Source organism: Coregonus clupeaformis, unplaced genomic scaffold, assembly GCF_020615455.1.
Source record: "Coregonus clupeaformis isolate EN_2021a unplaced genomic scaffold, ASM2061545v1 scaf2127, whole genome shotgun sequence".
Lineage (NCBI taxonomy): Eukaryota > Metazoa > Chordata > Actinopteri > Salmoniformes > Salmonidae > Coregonus > Coregonus clupeaformis.
The window spans coordinates 62,786-85,558 of record NW_025535581.1 but is presented as its reverse complement, the minus strand read 5'-3'; the positions used below and the strand labels follow the sequence as shown (position 1 = coordinate 85,558).

Here is a 22,773-nt window from a genome sequence, read left to right as displayed (position 1 = left end):
AGACAGACACAGAGCGAACAAGAGGCGGACGGGCGGCCACAAACCGGCGAGGGGCAGGGGCCCAGGGAGGGGGAGAGAGACGGAGACCGAGGCCGCACCGGGGGAGAGAACAGACGCGAGAGCCAGACCGGGGGACAGAGAGAGAGAGCCCGAGAAAAGAAAAAAAGACACAGAGAGGACACACAGAGAGAGAGGAGGACCGGGGGAGGGGGGCACACGGGGGGGGACAAGGGGGGAGACGCAGAGAGAGGGAGGGGGGGGGAGAGGGGGCGGCGACAAAAAAACAAGAGAGAGACCCACAGAGAGAAACACACAGAGGAGCCCGGGGAGGGCAGGGGGGGACACAGAGAGAGAAAAGACCGAAAGAAGACCAGGAGACCGAAGACCGGGGAGGGCCACCGAGGGGACACAGAGGGGCGAGAGAGGGCGAGACGGATCAACCCTCTGCTTCCAAGCCACGCCAGCAGATCCAAGAGGGTTGGATAGCAATATGTTACACTTCCACATATACTGTAACTATTTATGCCTCTAGAGTCCTAGTAGGGCGCCCGCAGCAGGAATAAGATAGAAGAGCAGACAGGAAGACAAAAAACGAGACATGCTGTAAGGTGGGGATGCGTAAGGTGGGTCAAATGTTTAAAAAAATCTATCTTTTTTCATATCTTTCCTGTAGTTTGTTGTACATCTCCAATACTGACAGACAGAGGAGACAGACAGGAGGTCAATTATTAGTTCCTGTAGTTTGTTGTACATCTCCAATACTGACAGACAGGAGGTCAATTATTAGCTCCATATCCGTGATAGCTCTGCAAATGACTACCAGCCACCAGCTATTTACCTTCTATGTGATGCTATGTAATGTAATGTGTTATAGTTATCTTATTAATTAATTGTTATATTTCCCTGCTATGTATTGTTTTTATCTGCTACTTGATGTGTTATGTTATCTGCTATTAATTAATTTTATAGTTCTCTGCTATGTATTTTATTTATCTCTATGTAATGTAATGTGTTATAGTTATCTGCTATGTAATGTAATGTGTTATAGTTATCTGCTATGTAATGTGTTATAGTTATCTGCTATGTGATGTGTTATAGTTATCTGCTATGTAATGTAATGTGTTATAGTTATCTGCTATGTAATGTAATGTGTTATAGTTATCTGCTATGTAATGTAATGTGTTATAGTTATCTGCTATGTAATGTAATGTGTTATAGTTATCTGCTATGTGATGTGTTATAGTTTCTGCTATTATTAATGTATTACAGTTATCTTATGTATTTTATTTATCTGCTATATAATATAATGTATTATATTATCTGCTATATAATTAATTATTATAATTATCTACTATGTAATGTAATTGTTATAGTTTACTATTATTTGTTTATATTATCTGCTATGTGATTTTATATTATCTGCTATTAATGTAATTTTATTTTCTTATTAATGTAATTGTTATATTATCTTATATAATGTAATTTTTTTTCTGTTTATTTTGTTATGTTATCTGCATTTTTTATATTATCTACTATATAATTAATATGTTATATTTCTACTATTATTAATTATTATATTATCTTCTATTAATGTAATATGTTATATTATCTGCTATTAATTGTTATTTATCTGCTATTAATGTAATTATTATTTTCTTATTGATTTTGTTTATTTCTGCTATTATTTGTGTTATAATTATCCTATTATTTTTTTATCTCTATATATGTTTTTTATCTTATTAATTATTGTTATAGTTTCTTTTAATGTAATGTGTTATATTATCTGTATTGATTGTTATTTATCTGCTATTAATTAATGTTTTAGTTATCTGCTATTATTAATTTTATAGATTTCTGTATGTAATATATTTTTGTTATCTACTAATGTAATGCAATTGTTATAGTTATCTGCTATGTAAATATGATATTTATAATTTATCTGCTATTAATTAATATGTTATAGTTATCTGCTATATAATGTAATTGTTATATTATCTGTATGTAATGTAATATTTTATGTTATCTCTATTAATATAATTTTATTTATCTCTATATGTCTGTGTTTTTATCTCTATATATTTTTTATTTATCCTATATATGTAATGTATTATAGTTATCTCTATTATTAATTGTTATAGTTATCTGTATGTAATTATATTTTATTATCTTTTATAATTATCTACTATTAATGTAATTGTTATAATTATCTGCTATTAATATAATTATTATATTATCTGCTATGTATTTTTTTATCTCTATTATTTTTTATATTTCTTATTATGTGTTTTTTATCTTATTAATTAATTTTATTTATTCTATTAATGTAATTTTATAGTTATCTGCTATTAATATAATTGTTATAATTCTCTACTATTAATTTTATATTACTCTACTATTAATGTAATTTTATATTATCTGTATATAATATTTATTTATCTATATATAATTTGTTTATATTATCTATATTAATGTAATGTTTATATTATCTATATAATTAATATATTTATTATCTGCTATGTAATTTTTTATGATTATCTACTTTATTTTATTTATCTACTATTATTTTTTATTTATCTGCTATGTGATGTGTTATAGTTATCTGCTATGTAATGTAATGTGTTATAGTTATCTGCTATTAATTATTATTATTTTCTGTATTAATTTTATAATTATCTACTATTAATTAATTGTTATAGATTATCTACTATGTAATTTTTTATGTTATCTGCTATGTAATATTTATTTATCTGTATTAATTAATATGTTATATTTATCTGTATTAATTATGTGTTATATTATCAGATCCTTGTCCATTGTGTGTGTGTGTTCCGTGTTGTGTGCGTGCGTGTGCGTGTGTGTGCGTGTGCGTGTGTGTGTGTGTGTGTGTGTGTGTGTGTGTGCGTGTGTGTGCGTGTGTGTGTGTACCTGGTAGACAGTGTGTGAACTTGTCGATGGATGTGGCGATGTTTCTCTGTTGCAGGCGACACAGTCTCAACTCATCCATACAGGTCAGATGGGGGGAGGGGGTGAGGAGGAGGAGGAGGAGGGGGGGGGGGGGGGGGGAGGGGGGGGGGGGGGGGGGGGGGGGGGGGGGGGGGGGGGGGGGGGGGGGGGGGGGGGGGGGGGGGGGGGAGGGGGGGGGGAGGGTGAGGGGGGGGGGGGGGGAGGGGGGGAGGGGGAGGGGGAAGGGAGAGGGGGGGGTGGGGGATGGGCGAGGGGGCGGGTGAGGGGGGGAAGGGGTGAGGGGGGGGGGAGGAGAAGGAGGGGGGGGAGAGATAGAAAGGAGAGGGAGAGGAGAGGGGAGGCGGGGGGGGAGAGGAGATAGGGGGGGGTGAGGGGGGGGAGGGGATGGGGTGGGGGGGGGAGGGGGAGGAGAGGGTGAGGGAGGGGGGAAAGGAGGCGGGAGGGGGGAGATAGGGGGGGGGGTGGGGGGGGGGGAGGGGGGGGGGGGGCGGGAGGAGGGTGGAGGGGTGAGGGGAGGGGGAGGGGTGGGGGTGGGGGGGAGAAGGAGAGCGGGAGGAGAGGGCGATGGAGGGGAGAGGGTGAGGGGAGGAGAGGCGAAGGAGAGCGGGAAGAGGGGGAGATGGAGGAAGAGGAGAGGAGAGGAGAAGGGAGAAGCGGGAGGAGGAGAGTGAGAGGGAGGGTGAGGGGAGGAGAGGAGAAGGAGAGCGGGAGGAGAGGGAGATGGAGAGGAGAGGGTGAGGGGAGGAGAGGAGAAGGAGAGCGGGAGGAGAGAGAGATAGAGAGGAGAGGGTGAGGGGAGGAGAGGAGAAGGAGAGCAGGAGGACAGAGAGATAGAGAGGAGAGGGTGAGGGGAGGAGAGGAGAAGGAGAGCGGGAAGAGGGGGAGATGGAGGAAGAGGGGAGGAGAGGAGAAGGAGAGCGGGAGGAGGGGGAGATGGAGGAAGAGGATGAGGATTGGAGAAGCGAGGTGGAGAAAGAAGAGAGTTCTCATTTAATTCATCTTGAAATTATATTAATCAAGTGTCAAATGATCTGTTTTGACAAGGATGTTGGTTATGATGTCATAGGATGATGTCATACCCCTTTCCCGTCGTCCTGGAGACGTTGATTGGTCTCGGTCACCTGACTCTGAAACAGAGGAAAACAACCAATTAGAGAGAATCCCACTCCCGTTCTCTCCTCTCCTCTCCTCTCCTCTCCTCTCTGCAACTTGCTCCTTTCTCCCGGTCTTCCTCCTCTCCTCCTATCCTCCTGGAGTCAACAAAGTCTCGGAAGTATCGCACTCCTCCTCTTCCCTCATCCCCCTCTCCTCTCCTCCTCTTCCCTCATCCTCCTCTTCCCTCATCCCCCTCTTCCCTCATCCTCCTCTTCCCTCATCCCCTCTCTCCTCTCCTCCTCTTCCCTCATCCCCCTCTCCTCTCCTCCTCTTCCCTCATCCCCTCTCCTCTCTCCTCCTCTTCCCTCATCCCCCTCTCCTCTCCTCCTCTTCCCTCATCCCCCCTCTCCTCCTCTTCCCTCATCCCCCCTCTCCTCTCCTCCTCTTCCCTCATCCCCCCTCTCCTCTCCTCCTCTTCCCTCATCCTCCTCTTCCCTCATCCCCCTCTCTCTCCTCATCCCCCTCTCCTCTCCCCCTCTCCCCTCCCCATCCTCCTCTCTCCCCTCATCCCCTCTCCTCTCCTCTTCCCCTCCATCCCCCTCTCCTCTCCTCCTCTTCCCTCATCCCCCTCTCCTCTCCTCCTCTTCCCTCATCCCCCCTCTCCCCTCTCCTCCTCTTCCCTCATCCCCTCTCTCTCTCCTCCTCTTCCCTCATCCCCCTCTTCCCCTCACTCCTCCTCTTCCCTCATCCTCCTCTTCCCTCATCCCCCTCTTCCCCTCATCCCTCTCCTCTCCCTCCTCTTCCCTCATCCCCCTCTCCTCTCCTCCTTCCCTCATCCCCCTCATCCCCCCTCTCCTCCTCTTCCCTCATCCTCCTCTTCCCTCATCCCCCTCTCCTCTCCTCCTCTTCCCTCATCCCCCTCTCCTCTCCTCCTCTTCCCTCATCCCCCCTCTCCTCTCCTCCTCTTCCCTCATCCTCCTCTTCCCTCATCCCTCTTCCCTCATCCTCCTCTTCCCTCATCCCCCTCCTCTCCTCCTCTTCCTCATCCCCCTCTCCTTCTCCTCCTTCCCTCATCCCCCTCTCCTCTCCTCCTCTTCCCTCATCCCCCTCTCCTCTCCTCCTCTTCCCTCATCCCCCTCTCCTCTCCTCCTCTTCCCTCATCCCCCTCTCCTCTCCTCCTCTTCCCTCATCCCCCTCTCCTCTCCTCCTCTTCCCTCATCCCCCTCTTCCCTCATCCTCCTCTTCCCTCATCCTCCTCTTCCCTCATCCCCTCTCTTCCCTCATCCCCTCTCCCTCTCCTCCTCTTCCCTCATCCCCCCTCTCCTCTCCTCCTCTTCCCTCATCCCCCTCTCCTCTCCTCCTCTTCCCTCATCCCCCTCTTCCCTCTCCCTCTCCTCTCCTCCTCTTCCCTCATCCTCCTCTTCCCTCATCCCCCTCTCCTCTCCTCCTCTTCCCTCATCCCCCTCTCCTCCTCTTCCCTCATCCCCCTCTCCCTCTCCTCCTCTTCCCTCATCCCCCTCTCCTCTCCTCTTCCCTCATCCCCCTCTCCTCTCCTCCTCTTCCCTCATCCCCTCTCTCCTCTCCTCCTCATCCCCTCTCTCCTCTCCTCCTCTTCCCTCATCCCCCTCTCCTCTCCTCCTCTTCCCTCATCCCCCCTCTCCTCTCCTCCTCTTCCCTCATCCCCCTCTCCTCTCCTCCTCTTCCCTCATCCTCCTCTTCCCTCATCCCCCTCTCCTCTCCTCCTCTTCCCTCATCCCCCTCTCCTCTCCTCCTCTTCCCTCATCCCCCTCTCCTCTCCTCCTCTTCCCTCATCCCCCTCTCCTCTCCCTCCTCTTCCCTCATCCCCCTCTCCCTCTCCTCCTCTTCCCTCATCCCCCTCTCCTCTCCTCCTCTTCCCTCATCCTCCTCTTCCCTCATCCCCCTTCTCTCCTCCTCTTCCCTCATCCCCCTCTCCTCTCCTCCTCTTCCCTCATCCCCCTCTCCTCTCCTCCTCTTCCCTCATCCCCCTCTCCTCTCCTCCTCTTCCCTCATCCCCCTCTCCTCTCCTCCTCTTCCCTCATCCCCCTCTCCTCTCCTCCTCTTCCCTCATCCTCCTCTTCCCTCATCCCCCTCTCCTCTCCTCCTCTTCCCTCATCCCCCTCTCCTCTCCTCCTCTTCCCTCATCCCCTCTCCTCTCCTCTTCCCTCATCCCCCCTCTCCTCTCCTCCTCTTCCCTCTTCCCTCATCCCCTCTCCTCTCCTCCTCTTCCCTCATCCTCCTCTTCCCTCATCCCCCTCTCCTCTCCTCCTCTTCCCTCATCCCCCTCTCCTCTCCTCCTCTTCCCTCATCCCCTCTCCTCTCCTCCTCTTCCCTCATCCCTCTCCTCTCCTCCTCTTCCCTCATCCCCCTTCTTCCTCATCCCCCTCTCCTCTCCTCCTCTTCCCTCATCCCCTCTCCTCTCCTCCTCTTCCCTCATCCCCCTCTCCTCTCCTCCTCTTCCCTCATCTCCTCTTCCCTCATCCCCTCTCTCTCCTCCTCTTCCCTCATCCCCTCTCCTCTCCTCCTCTTCCCTCATCCCCCTCTCCTCTCCTCCTTTTCCTCATCCCCCCTCCTCTCTCCTCCTCTTCCCTCATCCCCCTCTCCTCCTCCTCTTTCCCTCATCCCCCTCTCCCTCTCCTCTTCTCCTCCCCCTCTCTCTCCTCCTCTTCCCTCATCCCCCTCTCCTCTCCTCCTCTTCCCTCATCCCCCTCTCCTCTCCTCCTCTTCCCTCATCCCCTCTCCTCTCCTCCTCTTCCCTCATCCTCCTCTTCCCCTCATCCCCCTCTCTCTCCTCCTCTTCCCTCATCCCCCTCTCCTCTCCTCCTCTTCCCTCATCCCCCTCTACTCTCCTCCTCTTCCCTCATCCCCCTCTCTCTCCTCCTCTTCCCTCATCCCCTCTCCCTCTCCTCCTCTTCCCTCATCCCCCTCTCCTCTCCTCCTCTTCCCTCATCCCCCTCTCCTCTCCTCCTCTTCCCTCATCCCCTCTCCTCATCCCCCTCTCCTCTCCTCCTCTTCCCTCATCCCCTCTCCTCTCCTCCTCTTCCCCTCATCCCCCTCTTCCCTCATCCCCTTCTCCTCTCTCCTCTTCCTCATCCCCCTCTCCTCTCCTCCTCTTCCCTCATCCCCTCTCCCTCTCCTCCTCTTCCCTCTCCTCTCCTCTTCCCTCATCCCCCTCTCCTCTCCTCCTCTTCCCTCATCCCCCCTCTCCTCCTCCTCTTCCTCATCCCCTCTCTCTCTCCTCCTCTTCCCTCATCCCCCTCTCTCTCCTCCTCTTCCCTCATCCCCCTCTCCTCTCCTCCTCTTCCCTCATCCTCCTCTTCCCTCATCCCCTCTCCCTCTCCTCCTCTTCCCTCATCCCCTCTCCTCTCCTCCTCTTCCCTCATCCCCCTCTCCTCTCCTCCTCTTCCCTCATCCCCCTCTCCTCTCCTCCTCTTCCCTCATCCCCCTCTCCTCTCCTCCTCTTCCCTCATCCCCTCTCCTCCTCCTCTTCCCTCATCCCCCCTCTCCTCTCCTCCTCTTCCCTCATCCCCCTCTCCTCTTCCCTCATCCCCTCTCTCTCTCCTCCTCTTCCCTCATCCCCTCTCTCCTCTCCTCCTCTTCCCTCATCCCCCTCTCCTCTCCTCCTCTTCCCTCATCCTCCTCTTCCCTCATCCCCCCTCTCCTCTCCTCCTCTTCCCTCATCCCCCTCTCCTCTCCTCCTCTTCCCTCCTCCTCCTCTTCCCTCATCCCCCTCTCCTCTCCTCCTCTTCCCTCATCCCCTCTCCTCTCCTCCTCTTCCCTCATCCCCCCTCTCCTCTCCTCTTCCCTCATCCCCCTCTCCTCTCCTCCTCTTCCCTCATCCCCCTCTCCTCTCCTCCTCTTCCCTCATCCCCCTCTCCTCTCCTCCTCTTCCCTCATCCTCCTCTTCCTCATCCCCCCTCTCCTCTCCTCCTCTTCCCTCATCCCCCCTCTCCTCTCCTCCTCTTCCCTCATCCCCCTCTCCTCTCCTCCTCTTCCCTCATCCCCCTCTCCTCTCCTCCTCTTCCCTCATCCCCTCTCTCCTCCCTCTTCCCTCATCCCCCTCTCCTCCTCCTCCCCCTCTCCTCTCCTCCTCTTCCCTCATCCCCCTCTCCTCTCCCCCTCTCCTCTCCTCCTCTTCCCTCATCCCCCTCTCCTCTCTCCCTCTCCTCTCCCTCCTCCTCCTCTTCCCTCATCCCCTCTCCTCCTCCCCCTCTCCTCCTCCTCTTCCCTCATCCCCTCTCCTCCTCTTCCCTCATCCCCCTCTCCTCTCCTCCTCTTCCCTCATCCCCCTCTCCTCTCCTCCTCTTCCCTCATCCCCCTCTCCTCTCCTCCTCTTCCCTCATCCCCCTCTCCTCTCCTCCTCTTCCCTCATCCCCCTCCCTCTCCTCCTCTTCCCTCATCCTCCTCTCCCCCATCCCCCTCTCCTCTCCCTCCTCTTCCCTCATCCCCCTCTCCTCTCCTCCTCTTCCCTCATCCCCTCTCCTCTCCTCCTCTTCTCATCCCCTCTCCTCTCCTCCTCTTCCCTCATCCCCCTCTCCTCTCCTCCCCTCATCCCCCTCTCCTCTCCTCCTCTTCCCTCATCCCCCTCTCCTCTCCTCCTCTTCCCTCATCCCCCTCTCCTCTCCTCCTCTTCCCTCATCCCCCTCTCTCTCCTCCTCTTCCCTCATCCTCCTCTCTCTCTCCTCCTCTTCCCTCATCCTCCTCTTCCCTCATCCCCCTCTCCTCTCCCCCCTCTTCCCTCATCCCCCTCTCCTCTCCTCCTCTTCCCTCATCCCCTCTCCTCTCCTCCTCTTCCCTCATCCCCTCTCCTCTCCTCCTCTTCCCTCATCCCCCTCTCCTCTCCTCCTCTTCCCTCATCCCCCTCTCCTCTCCTCCTCTTCCTCATCCCCCTCTCCTCTCCTCCTCTTCCCTCATCCCCTCTCTCCTCTCCTCCTCTTCCCTCATCCCCCTCTCCTCTCCTCTTCCCTCATCCCCCTCTCCTCTCCTCCTCTTCCCTCATCCCCCTCTCCTCTCCTCCTCTTCCCTCATCCCCCTCTCCTCTCCTCCTTACCTTGAGTTTCTGTGCCTCTCCCCTGACTTTGAGTAGTTCAGTGATGGAGTCAACGAAACCTTGGAAGTGGTGGTTACACATCTTCTCAATGTCTCTGTCATGGTTACGGATCCTCCCGTCCAGCTTGGCCATAAACAACCCCTGTTCCTGGCCGTCATACACAGACCTGGAGAGAGGTCAAACAAGAAAACAAGAAAAACACAATTTAGCAGACGCTTTTATCCAAAGAGATGTACAGTCTCAGGGAGACATTTTTTGTACCGGGTGTCCCCAAAGGGAATCAAAACACAAAACACCTGGCATTGCACCGGACTCTACAAACTGAGGCACGGAGGGAGGGAACACTTTTAGCAATGATGAAAAATATATCTTGATGAAAAACATACAGTATCTTGACCCACTCCCATGGCTTCTAATATGCACCATCTTTCCATCAGGTGGCACCATTACAACATCTATCCAGTAGACAGCACCAATACAACATCTATCCAGTAGATGGCACCATTACACCATCTACCATCTATCCAACAGGTGGCACCATTACACCATCTACCATCTATCCAGAAGATAGCACCATTACAACATCTACCATCTATCCAGAAGACAGCACCATCTACCATCTATCCAGAAGACAGCACCATCTACCATCTATCCAGGAGACAGCACCATTACACCATCTATCCAGTAGATAGCACCATTACACCATCTACCATCTATCCAGTAGATAGCACCATTACAACATCTACCATCTATCCAGTAGATGGCACCATTACAACATCTACCATCTATCCAGTAGATGGCACCATTACACCATCTACCATCTATCCAGTAGATAGCACCATTACAACATCTACCATCTATCCAGAAGACAGCACCATCTACCATGTATGCAGAAGACAGCACCATCTACCATCTATCCAGGAGACAGCACCATTACACCATCTATCCAGTAGATAGCACCATTACACCATCTACCATCTATCCAGTAGACAGCACCATTACACCATCTATCCAGTAGATAGCACCATTACACCATCTACCATCTATCCAGTAGATAGCACCATTACACCATCTACCATCTATCCAGTAGATAGCACCATTACACCATCTACCATCTATCCAGTAGATAGCACCATTACAACATCTACCATCTATCCAGTAGATGGCACCATTACACCATCTACCATCTATCCAGGAGACAGCACCATTACACCATCTACCATCTATCCAGGAGACAGCACCATTACACCATCTATCCAGTAGATAGCACCATTACACCATCTACCATATATCCAGTAGATAGCACCATTACAACATCTACCATCTATCCAGTAGATAGCACCATTACACCATCTACCATCTATCCAGAAGACAGCACCATTACAACATCTATCCAGGAGACAGCACCATTACACCATCTATCCAGAAGACAGCACCATTACACCATCTATCCAGGAGACAGCACCATTACACCATCTATCCAGGAGACAGCACCATTACACCATCTATCCAGTAGATAGCACCATTACACCATCTACCATCTATCCAGTAGATAGCACCATTACAACATCTACCATCTATCCAGTAGATAGCACCATTACACCATCTACCATCTATCCAGTAGACAGCACCATTACACCATCTATCCAGGAGACAGCACCATTACACCATCTATCCAGGAGACAGCACCATCTACCATCTATCCAGAAGACAGCACCATTACACCATCTATCCAGAAGACAGCACCATTACACCATCTATCCAGGAGACAGCACCATTACACCATCTATCCAGGAGACAGCACCATTACACCATCTACCATCTATCCAGTAGACAGCACCATTACACCATCTATCCAGGAGACAGCACCATTACACCATCTACCATCTATCCAGTAGACAGCACCATTACACCATCTATCCAGGAGACAGCACCATTACACCATCTATCCATCAGGTGGCACCATTACACCATCTATCCAGAAGACAGCACCATTACACCATCTATCCAGGAGACAGCACCATCTACCATCTATCCAGTAGACAGCACCATTACACCATCTATCCAGTAGACAGCACCATTACACCATCTACCATCTATCCAGTAGACAGCACCATTACAACATCTATCCAGTAGACAGCACCATTACACCATCTACCATCTATCCAGTAGACAGCACCATTACACCATCTATCCAGGAGACAGCACCATTACACCATCTATCCAGTAGACAGCACCATTACACCATCTACCATCTATCCAGTAGACAGCACCATTACACCATCTATCCAGGAGACAGCACCATTACACCATCTATCCAGTAGACAGCACCATTACACCATCTATCCAGAAGACAGCACCATTACACCATCTATCCAGTAGACAGCACCATTACACCATCTATCCAGTAGACAGCACCATTACACCATCTATCCAGTAGACAGCACCATTACACCATCTACCATCTATCCAGTAGACAGCACCATTACACCATCTATCCAGGAGACAGCACCATTACACCATCTATCCAGTAGACAGCACCATTACACCATCTACCATCTATCCAGTAGACAGCACCATTACACCATCTACCATCTATCCAGTAGATAGCACCATTACACCATCTACCATCTATCCAGTAGACAGCACCATTACACCATCTATCCAGGAGACAGCACCATTACACCATCTATCCAGTAGACAGCACCATTACACCATCTATCCAGTAGACAGCACCATTACACCATCTACCATCTATCCAGTAGATAGCACCATTACACCATCTACCATCTATCCAGGAGACAGCACCATTACACCATCTATCCAGGAGACAGCACCATTACACCATCTATCCAGTAGACAGCACCATTACACCATCTATCCAGTAGACAGCACCATTACACCATCTATCCATCAGGTGGCACCATAACACTACAGCGGGTCCCAAAACACTCTCTATATCCCGGTCTTCGTCCTAAGCCCTTGATGTTTGCAGTGGTGGATCTGTAGGGTCTGGATGGGTATAAACAGTGTAGTGGTGGATCTGTAGGGTCTGGATAGGTATAATCAGTGTAGTGGTGGATCTGTAGGGTCTGGATAGGTATAATCAGTGTAGTGGTGGATCTGTAGGGTCTGGATAGGTATAATCAGTGTAGTGGTGGATCTGTAGGGTCTGGATAGGTATAATCAGTGTAGTGGTGGATCTGTATGGTCTGGATGGGTATAATCAGTGTAGTGGTGGATCTGTAGGGTCTGGATAGGTATAATCAGTGTAGTGGTGGATCTGTAGGGTCTGGATAGGTATAATCAGTGTAGTGGTGGATCTGTAGGGTCTGGATAGGTATAAACAGTGTAGTGGTGGATCTGTAGGGTCTGGATAGGTATAATCAGTGTAGTGGTGGATCTGTAGGGTCTGGATAGGTATAATCAGTGTAGTGGTGGATCTGTAGGGTCTGGATAGGTATAAACAGTGTAGTGGTGGATCTGTAGGGTCTGGATAGGTATAATCAGTGTAGTGGTGGATCTGTAAGGTCTGGATAGGTATAATCAGTGTAGTGGTGGATCTGTAGGGTCTGGATAGGTATAATCAGTGTAGTGGTGGATCTGTAGGGTCTGGATAGGTATAATCAGTGTAGTGGTGGATCTGTAGGGTCTGGATAGGTATAATCAGTGTAGTGGTGGATCTGTAGGGTCTGGATAGGTATAATCAGTGTAGTGGTGGATCTGTAGGGTCTGGATAGGTATAATCAGTGTAGTGGTGGAGCTTCCACTATATAGATTCCACCTTACAGAGCTGCAAACATTGAAGTGTTAAGGCCAAGGGAAGGTATCATATTGGGACACTGAGGGGGGAATCACTTCACAAAAACACACGTGTATACAAATCAATCACACGTGTTCACACACACACACACACACACACACACACCAGTGGCGGTCGGTGCCGTTTAAGATGAGGGAGGACAATTACATTATTCTATGAGCATGGCCTTACTTCTATTACAGCGTATTGGATGACTGTCATTCATATTCCATTCACCCAGTTCAATGTAACATCGATAGGTTTAGGCTACTACATGATAGTGGCGCAGTGGTCTAAGGCACTGCATCGCAGTGCTAACTGTGCCACTAGAGATCCTGGTTCGAATCCAGGCTCTGTCGCAGCCGGCCGGACCGGGAGACTCATGGGCGGCGCACAATTGGCCCAGCGTCGTCCAGGGCAGGGGAGGGAATGGCCGGCAGGGATGTAGCTCAGTTGATAGAGCATGGCGTTTGCAACGCCAGGGTTGTGGGTTCGATTCCCACGGGGGGCCAGTATAAAAAAAAATATATATATATATAATAAATAAATAAATAAATAAATAAACCTATGTATTCACTAACTGTAAGTCGCTCTGGATAAGAGCGTCAGCTAAATGACTAAAATGTAAATGTAAATGATACTCAAATTTGCCCCTATACCCATCATGAGGTTGCTACAACCTAGTCTACAAATTAAAGTTTACAACGCAGGTGCACAGGCCGAGAGAGAAATTGGAGTAATCCGTTTGACAGACAGTGACCCCGTTTAGTTCCGTTTAGCAACAGAATTGGCGGAATAAATACACCCCAAATCACCTGCACACACAGTTTACTGTCATAGCAGCCAAAACAAAAGGCATCATCACGTCTACAGAGCCGTCTATGACCAGGCGAAAACGTCATACCATAACCGCTACACACAGCCAACGTCGTTGTCACCATATTAGTTAACGTCACAGTCAACATAGCCACAAGAACTAACGCATTAGTAAACCCACAATCCAATCCCATGTGTACAATCACGCAGTAGTGTACAGCAAGCAGTTTAGTAGTTACACAGGCGGGAACCAGAGGCAATACATTTATAAAACCGAAAGCTTACCTTGAGTTGGGAGTGTTGGATATCCTTAGCCGGCTAGCTAACATAAACATAATTTCTACTCTGAGTCAGGTTGTCGAGTAGGCTAAATTAGCTGCATTAGCTAGCGTGAAACTGAAGGGAAAAAAATGAAAACTCTTCCGCTTTAAAACAGCAAAATGATCTGTGGCCAAGAGGGCCTCTAATATTTTCCGCTAAATGTTTTATTCATTTTGGAGTAGAATTTTTCCTTTAAAAAAAAAAGACACCATAAGTAACATTTTCACAGTCGTTGTACAACAACAACAACAACAAAAAAATCACGGGGGTGCATGCCCCCGGAACCCCATGGCAAAAGTAAACACTGGTTGTAACACACCACCTTCCTGTGGTTGAGGAAATGCCCGGCGAGTACAATGGAGAGGGTCTGACGCAATTACAACTTCCTCCTACACACACACACAAAGGCAGTTCTAAATGCAGTACCTTTTGTATAATATCAGAAGGTGTGTATGTGTACAGTGAGGGAAAAAAAGTATTTGATCCCCTGCTGATTTTGTACGTTTGCCCACTGACAAAGACATTAATCAGTCTATAATTTTTATGGTAGGTTTATTTGAACAGTGAGAGACAGAATAACAACAACAAAATCCAGAAATACTAATGTCAAAAATGTTATAAATTGATTTGCATTTTAAATGAGGGAAATAAGTATTTGACCCCTCTGCAAAAGATGACTTAGTACTTGGTGGCAAAACCCTTGTTGGCAATCACAGAGGTCAGACGTTTCTTGTAGTTGGCCACCAGGTTTGCACACATCTCAGGAGGGATTTTGTCCCACTCCTCTTTGCAGATCTTCTCCAAGTCATTAAGGTTTCAAGCCTGACGTTTGGCAACTCGAACCTTCAGCTCCCTCCACAGATTTTCTATGGGATTAAGGTCTGGAGACTGGCTAGGCCACTCCAGGACCTTAATGTGCTTTTTCTTGAGCCACTCCTTTGTTGCCTTGGCTGTGTGTTTTGGGTCATTGTCATGCTGGAATACCCATCCACAACCCTTTTTCAATGTCCTGGCTGAGGGAAGGAGGTTCTCACCCAAGATTTGACGGTACATGGCCCCGTCCATTGTCCCTTTGATGTGGTGAAGTTGTCCTGACCCCTTAGCAGAAAAACACCCCCAAAGCATAATGTTTCCACCTCCATGTTTGACGGTGGGGATGGTGTTCTTGGGGTCATAGGCAGCATTCCTCCTCCTCCAAACACAGCGAGTTGAGTTGATGCCAAAGAGCTTGATTTTGGTCTCATCTGACCACAACACGTTCTCCTCTGAATCATTCAGATGTTCATTGGCAAACTTCAGACGGGCATGTATATGTGCTTTCTTGAGCAGGGGGACCTTGCGGGAGCTGCAGGATTTCAGTCCTTCACGGCGTAGTGCGTTACCAATTATTTTCTTGGTGACTATGGTCCCAGCTGCCTTGAGATCATTGACAAGATCCTCCCGTGTAGTTCTGGACTGATTCCTCACCGTTCTCATGATCATTGCAACTCCACGAGGTGAGATCTTGCATGGAGCCCAAGGCCGAGGGAGATTGACAGTTCTTTTGTGTTTCTTCCATTTGCAAATAATCGCACCAACTGTTGTCACCTTCTCACCAAGCTGCTTGACGATGGTCTTGTAGCCCATTCCAGCCTTGTGTAGGTCTACAATCTTGTCCCTGACATCCTTGGAGAGCTCTTTGGTCTTGGCCATGGTGGAGAGTTTGGAATCTGATTGATTGATTGCTTCTGTGGACAGGTGTATTTTATACAGGTAACAAACTGATATTAGGAGCACTCCATTTAAGAGTGTGCTCCTAATCTCAGCTCGTTACCTGTATAAAAGACACCTGGGAGCCAGAAATCTTTCTGATTGAAAGGGGGTAAAATACTTATTTCCCTCATTAAAATGCAAATCAATTTGTAACATTTTTGACATGCCTTTTTCTGGATTTTGTTGTTGTTATTCTGTCTCTCACTGTTCAAATAAACCTACCATTAAAATTATAGACTGATCATTTCTTTGTCAGTGGGCAAACGTACAAAATGAGCAGGGGGTCAAATACTTTTTCCCCCTCACTGTATATGTGTTCCCCACTAGCGTTCAGAATCAAATAGCACCTGAGCAAGGCAAAGGAGAAAACCTGGCCTACTCTAAGTGCTAGGGAAAACACAGCACTCTAGTTAAACTACTACTACTACTGTTACTACTACTACTACTGTTACTACTGTTACTACTACTACTGTTACTACTACTACTGTTACTACTACTACTGTTACTACTACTAGGTCTCCTGCTGCAGACCTAGCCTAAATGAGTTAATTATCCCTGTAGAAAAGACAAGAGAGGCAGAGATGAGACGGACCACAGTCAGCATTCCATTCATCTCCTACTAGACCCACACCATGACATCATCACCGCTCCACTCCAGTCCGGACTTTACATTGAACTTAGGTCGAGACCTAAGGCAAGGCACTGTGCGGATTAGCTCATCTTGACCACAGAGTAGGAGTGCTGGCCTAGGATCAAGTTGCCCTCCTGTCCAAGTAATCTTACCTATTGTGATCTGTAAAGCAAAACTGAACCTAGACCAGCACTCCTACTCAGACGAGATACATATTGCCCCTGTTCTCCACAGCTCCTTCTAGCTGTTCTCTGAATCCTACTGAGATACATATTGCCCCTGTTCTCCACAGCTCCTTCTAGCTGTTCTCTGAATCCTACTGAGATACATATTGCCCCTGTTCTCCACAGCTCCTTCTAGCTGTTCTCTGAATCCTACTGAGATACATATTGCCCCTGTTCTCCACAGCTCCTTCTAGCTGTTCTCTGAATCCTACTGAGATACATATTGCCCCTGTTCTCCACAGCTCCTTCTAGCTGTTCTCTGAATCCTACTGAGATACATATTGCCCCTGTTCTCCACAGCTCCTTCTAGCTGTTCTCTGAATCCTACTGAGATACATATTGCCCCTGTTCTCCACAGCTCCTTCTAGCTGTTCTCTGAATCCTACTGAGATACATATTGCCCCTGTTCTCCACAGCTCCTTCTAGCTGTTCTCTGAATCCTACTGAGATACATATTGCCCCTGTTCTCCACAGCTCCTTCTAGCTGTTCTCTGAATCCTACTGAGATACATATTGCCCCTGTTCTCCACAGCTCCTTCTAGCTGTTCTCTGAATCCTACTGAGATACATATTGCCCCTGTTCTCCACAGCTCCTTCTAGCTGTTCTCTGAATCCTACTGAGATACATATTGCCCCTGTTCTCCACAGCTCCTTCTAGCTGTTCTCTGAATCCTACTGAGATACATATTGCCCCTGTTCTCCACAGCTCCTTCTAGCTGTTCTCTGAATCCTACTGAGATACATATTGCCCCTGTTCTCCACAGCTCCTTCTAGCTGTTCTCTGAATCCTACTGAGATACATATTGCCCCTGTTCTCCACAGCTCCTTCTAGCTGTTCTCTGAATCCTACTGAGATACATATTGCCCCTGTTCTCCACAGCTCCTTCTAGCTGTTCTCTGAATCCTACTGAGATACATATTGCCCCTGTTCTCCACAGCTCCTTCTAGCTGTTCTCTGAATCCTACTGAGATACATATTGCCCTGTTCTCCACAGCTCCTTCTAGCTGTTCTCTGAATCCTACTGAGATACATATTGCCCCTGTTCTCCACAGCTCCTTCTAGCTGTTCTCTGAATCCTACTGAGATACATATTGCCCCTGTTCTCCACAGCTCCTTCTAGCTGTTCTCTGAATCCTACTGAGATACATATTGCCCCTGTTCTCCACAGCTCCTTCTAGCTGTTCTCTGAATCCTACTGAGATACATATTGCCCCTGTTCTCCACAGCTCCTTCTAGCTGTTCTCTGAATCCTACTGAGATACATATTGCCCCTGTTCTCCACAGCTCCTTCTAGCTGTTCTCTGAATCCTACTGAGATACATATTGCCCCTGTTCTCCACAGCTCCTTCTAGCTGTTCTCTGAATCCTACTGAGATACATATTGCCCCTGTTCTCCACAGCTCCTTCTAGCTGTTCTCTGAATCCTACTGAGATACATATTGCCCCTGTTCTCCACAGCTCCTTCTAGCTGTTCTCTGAATCCTACTGAGATACATATTGCCCCTGTTCTCCACAGCTCCTTCTAGCTGTTCTCTGAATCCTACTGAGATACATGTTGCCCCTGTTCTCCACAGCTCCTTCTAGCTGTTCTCTGAATCCTACTGAGATACATATTGCCCCTGTTCTCCACAGCTCCTTCTAGCTGTTCTCTGAATCCTACTGAGATACATATTGCCCCTGTTCTCCACAGCTCCTTCTAGCTGTTCTCTGAATCCTACTGAGATACATATTGCCCCTGTTCTCCACAGCTCCTTCTAGCTGTTCTCTGAATCCTACTGAGATACATATTGCCCCTGTTCTCCACAGCTCCTTCTAGCTGTTCTCTGAATCCTACTGAGATACATATTGCCCCTGTTCTCCACAGCTCCTTCTAGCTGTTCTCTGAATCCTACTGAGATACATATTGCCCCTGTTCTCCACAGCTCCTTCTAGCTGTTCTCTGAATCCTACTGAGATACATATTGCCCCTGTTCTCCACAGCTCCTTCTAGCTGTTCTCTGAATCCTACTGAGATACATATTGCCCCTGTTCTCCACAGCTCCTTCTAGCTGTTCTCTGAATCCTACTGAGATACATATTGCCCCTGTTCTCCACAGCTCCTTCTAGCTGTTCTCTGAATCCTACTGAGATACATATTGCCCCTGTTCTCCACAGCTCCTTCTAGCTGTTCTCTGAATCCTACTGAGATACATATTGCCCCTGTTCTCCACAGCTCCTTCTAGCTGTTCTCTGAATCCTACTGAGATACATATTGCCCCTGTTCTCCACAGCTCCTTCTAGCTGTTCTCTGAATCCTACTGAGATACATATTGCCCCTGTTCTCCACAGCTCCTTCTAGCTGTTCTCTGAATCCTACTGAGATACATATTGCCCCTGTTCTCCACAGCTCCTTCTAGCTGTTCTCTGAATCCTACTGAGATACATATTGCCCCTGTTCTCCACAGCTCCTTCTAGCTGTTCTCTGAATCCTACTGAGATACATATTGCCCCTGTTCTCCACAGCTCCTTCTAGCTGTTCTCTGAATCCTACTGAGATACATATTGCCCCTGTTCTCCACAGCTCCTTCTAGCTGTTCTCTGAATCCTACTGAGATACATATTGCCCCTGTTCTCCACAGCTCCTTCTAGCTGTTCTCTGAATCCTACTGAGATACATATTGCCCCTGTTCTCCACAGCTCCTTCTAGCTGTTCTCTGAATCCTACTGAGATACATATTGCCCCTGTTCTCCACAGCTCCTTCTAGCTGTTCTCTGAATCCTACTGAGATACATATTGCCCCTGTTCTCCACAGCTCCTTCTAGCTGTTCTCTGAATCCTACTGAGATACATATTGCCCCTGTTCTCCACAGCTCCTTCTAGCTGTTCTCTGAATCCTACTGAGATACATATTGCCCCTGTTCTCCACAGCTCCTTCTAGCTGTTCTCTGAATCCTACTGAGATACATATTGCCCTGTTCTCCACAGCTCCTTCTAGCTGTTCTCTGAATCCTACTGAGATACATATTGCCCCTGTTCTCCACAGCTCCTTCTAGCTGTTCTCTGAATCCTACTGAGATACATATTGCCCCTGTTCTCCACAGCTCCTTCTAGCTGTTCTCTGAATCCTACTGAGATACATATTGCCCCTGTTCTCCACAGCTCCTTCTAGCTGTTCTCTGAATCCTACTGAGATACATATTGCCCCTGTTCTCCACAGCTCCTTCTAGCTGTTCTCTGAATCCTACTGAGATACATATTGCCCCTGTTCTCCACAGCTCCTTCTAGCTGTTCTCTGAATCCTACTGAGATACATATTGCCCCTGTTCTCCACAGCTCCTTCTAGCTGTTCTCTGAATCCTACTGAGATACATATTGCCCCTGTTCTCCACAGCTCCTTCTAGCTGTTCTCTGAATCCTACTGAGATACATATTGCCCCTGTTCTCCACAGCTCCTTCTAGCTGTTCTCTGAATCCTACTGAGATACATATTGCCCCTGTTCTCCACAGCTCCTTCTAGCTGTTCTCTGAATCCTACTGAGATACATATTGCCCCTGTTCTCCACAGCTCCTTCTAGCTGTTCTCTGAATCCTACTGAGATACATATTGCCCCTGTTCTCCACAGCTCCTTCTAGCTGTTCTCTGAATCCTACTGAGATACATATTGCCCCTGTTCTCCACAGCTCCTTCTAGCTGTTCTCTGAATCCTACTGAGATACATATTGCCCCTGTTCTCCACAGCTCCTTCTAGCTGTTCTCTGAATCCTACTGAGATACATATTGCCCCTGTTCTCCACAGCTCCTTCTAGCTGTTCTCTGAATCCTACTGAGATACATATTGCCCTGTTCTCCACAGCTCCTTCTAGCTGTTCTCTGAATCCTACTGAGATACATATTGCCCCTGTTCTCCACAGCTCCTTCTAGCTGTTCTCTGAATCCTACTGAGATACATATTGCCCCTGTTCTCCACAGCTCCTTCTAGCTGTTCTCTGAATCCTACTGAGATACATATTGCCCCTGTTCTCCACAGCTCCTTCTAGCTGTTCTCTGAATCCTACTGAGATACATATTGCCCCCTGTTCTCCACAGCTCCTTCTAGCTGTTCTCTGAATCCTACTGAGATACATATTGCCCCTGTTCTCCACAGCTCCTTCTAGCTGTTCTCTGAATCCTACTGAGATACATATTGCCCCTGTTCTCCACAGCTCCTTCTAGCTGTTCTCTGAATCCTACTGAGATACATATTGCCCCTGTTCTCCACAGCTCCTTCTAGCTGTTCTCTGAATCCTACTGAGATACATATTGCCCCTGTTCTCCACAGCTCCTTCTAGCTGTTCTCTGAATCCTACTGAGATACATATTGCCCCTGTTCTCCACAGCTCCTTCTAGCTGTTCTCTGAATCCTACTGAGATACATATTGCCCCCTGTTCTCCACAGCTCCTTCTAGCTGTTCTCTGAATCCTACTGAGATACATATTGCCCCTGTTCTCCACAGCTCCTTCTAGCTGTTCTCTGAATCCTACTGAGATACATATTGCCCCTGTTCTCCACAGCTCCTTCTAGCTGTTCTCTGAATCCTACTGAGATACATATTGCCCCTGTTCTCCACAGCTCCTTCTAGCTGTTCTCTGAATCCTACTGAGATACATATTGCCCCTGTTCTCCACAGCTCCTTCTAGCTGTTCTCTGAATCCTACTGAGATACATATTGCCCCTGTTCTCCACAGCTCCTTCTAGCTGTTCTCTGAATCCTACTGAGATACATATTGCCCCTGTTCTCCACAGCTCCTTCTAGCTGTTCTCTGAATCCTACTGAGATACATATTGCCCCTGTTCTCCACAGCTCCTTCTAGCTGTTCTCTGAATCCTACTGAGATACATATTGCCCCTGTTCTCCACAGCTCCTTCTAGCTGTTCTCTGAATCCTACTGAGATACATATTGCCCTCTGTTCTCCACAGCTCCTTCTAGCTGTTCTCTGAATCCTACTGAGATACATATTGCCCCTGTTCTCCACAGCTCCTTCTAGCTGTTCTCTGAATCCTACTGAGATACATATTGCCCCTGTTCTCCACAGCTCCTTCTAGCTGTTCTCTGAATCCTACTGAGATACATATTGCCCCTGTTCTCCACAGCTCCTTCTAGCTGTTCTCTGAATCCTACTGAGATACATATTGCCCCTGTTCTCCACAGCTCCTTCTAGCTGTTCTCTGAATCCTACTGAGATACATATTGCCCTGTTCTCCACAGCTCCTTCTAGCTGTTCTCTGAATCCTACTGAGATACATATTGCCCCTGTTCTCCACAGCTCCTTCTAGCTGTTCTCTGAATCCTACTGAGATACATATTGCCCCTGTTCTCCACAGCTCCTTCTAGCTGTTCTCTGAATCCTACTGAGATACATATTGCCCCTGTTCTCCACAGCTCCTTCTAGCTGTTCTCTGAATCCTACTGAGATACATATTGCCCCTGTTCTCCACAGCTCCTTCTAGCTGTTCTCTGAATCCTACTGAGATACATATTGCCCCTGTTCTCCACAGCTCCTTCTAGCTGTTCTCTGAATCCTACTGAGATACATATTGCCCCCTGTTCTCCACAGCTCCTTCTAGCTGTTCTCTGAATCCTACTGAGATACATATTGCCCCCTGTTCTCCACAGCTCCTTCTAGCTGTTCTCTGAATCCTACTGAGATACATATTGCCCCTGTTCTCCACAGCTCCTTCTAGCTGTTCTCTGAATCCTACTGAGATACATATTGCCCCTGTTCTCCACAGCTCCTTCTAGCTGTTCTCTGAATCCTACTGAGATACATATTGCCCCTGTTCTCCACAGCTCCTTCTAGCTGTTCTCTGAATCCTACTGAGATACATATTGCCCCTGTTCTCCACAGCTCCTTCTAGCTGTTCTCTGAATCCTACTGAGATACATATTGCCCCTGTTCTCCACAGCTCCTTCTAGCTGTTCTCTGAATCCTACTGAGATACATATTGCCCCTGTTCTCCACAGCTCCTTCTAGCTGTTCTCTGAATCCTACTGAGATACATATTGCCCCTGTTCTCCACAGCTCCTTCTAGCTGTTCTCTGAATCCTACTGAGATACATATTGCCCCTGTTCTCCACA

The 22,773-nt window shown here is 47.9% G+C and overlaps 1 protein-coding gene across 1 annotated transcript in view; it reads right to left on the bottom strand.

Moving 5' to 3' along the window:
* Window positions 1-698: 698 nt before the first annotated feature.
* LOC123488283 (exocyst complex component 6B-like) overlaps window positions 699-22,773 on the bottom strand; it is a gene marked incomplete at its 3' end in the record, with an annotated part of 38,936 nt that continues 16,861 nt past the window's right edge. The window contains exons 2-5 of the mRNA XM_045219180.1: window positions 9,128-9,293; window positions 4,042-4,091; window positions 2,926-3,014; window positions 699-761 (exon numbers count right to left, since the gene is read on the bottom strand). Coding sequence (XP_045075115.1) covers window positions 699-761; window positions 2,926-3,014; window positions 4,042-4,091; window positions 9,128-9,293 — 368 coding nt within the window. The remainder of the gene's footprint in view (window positions 762-2,925; window positions 3,015-4,041; window positions 4,092-9,127; window positions 9,294-22,773) is intronic.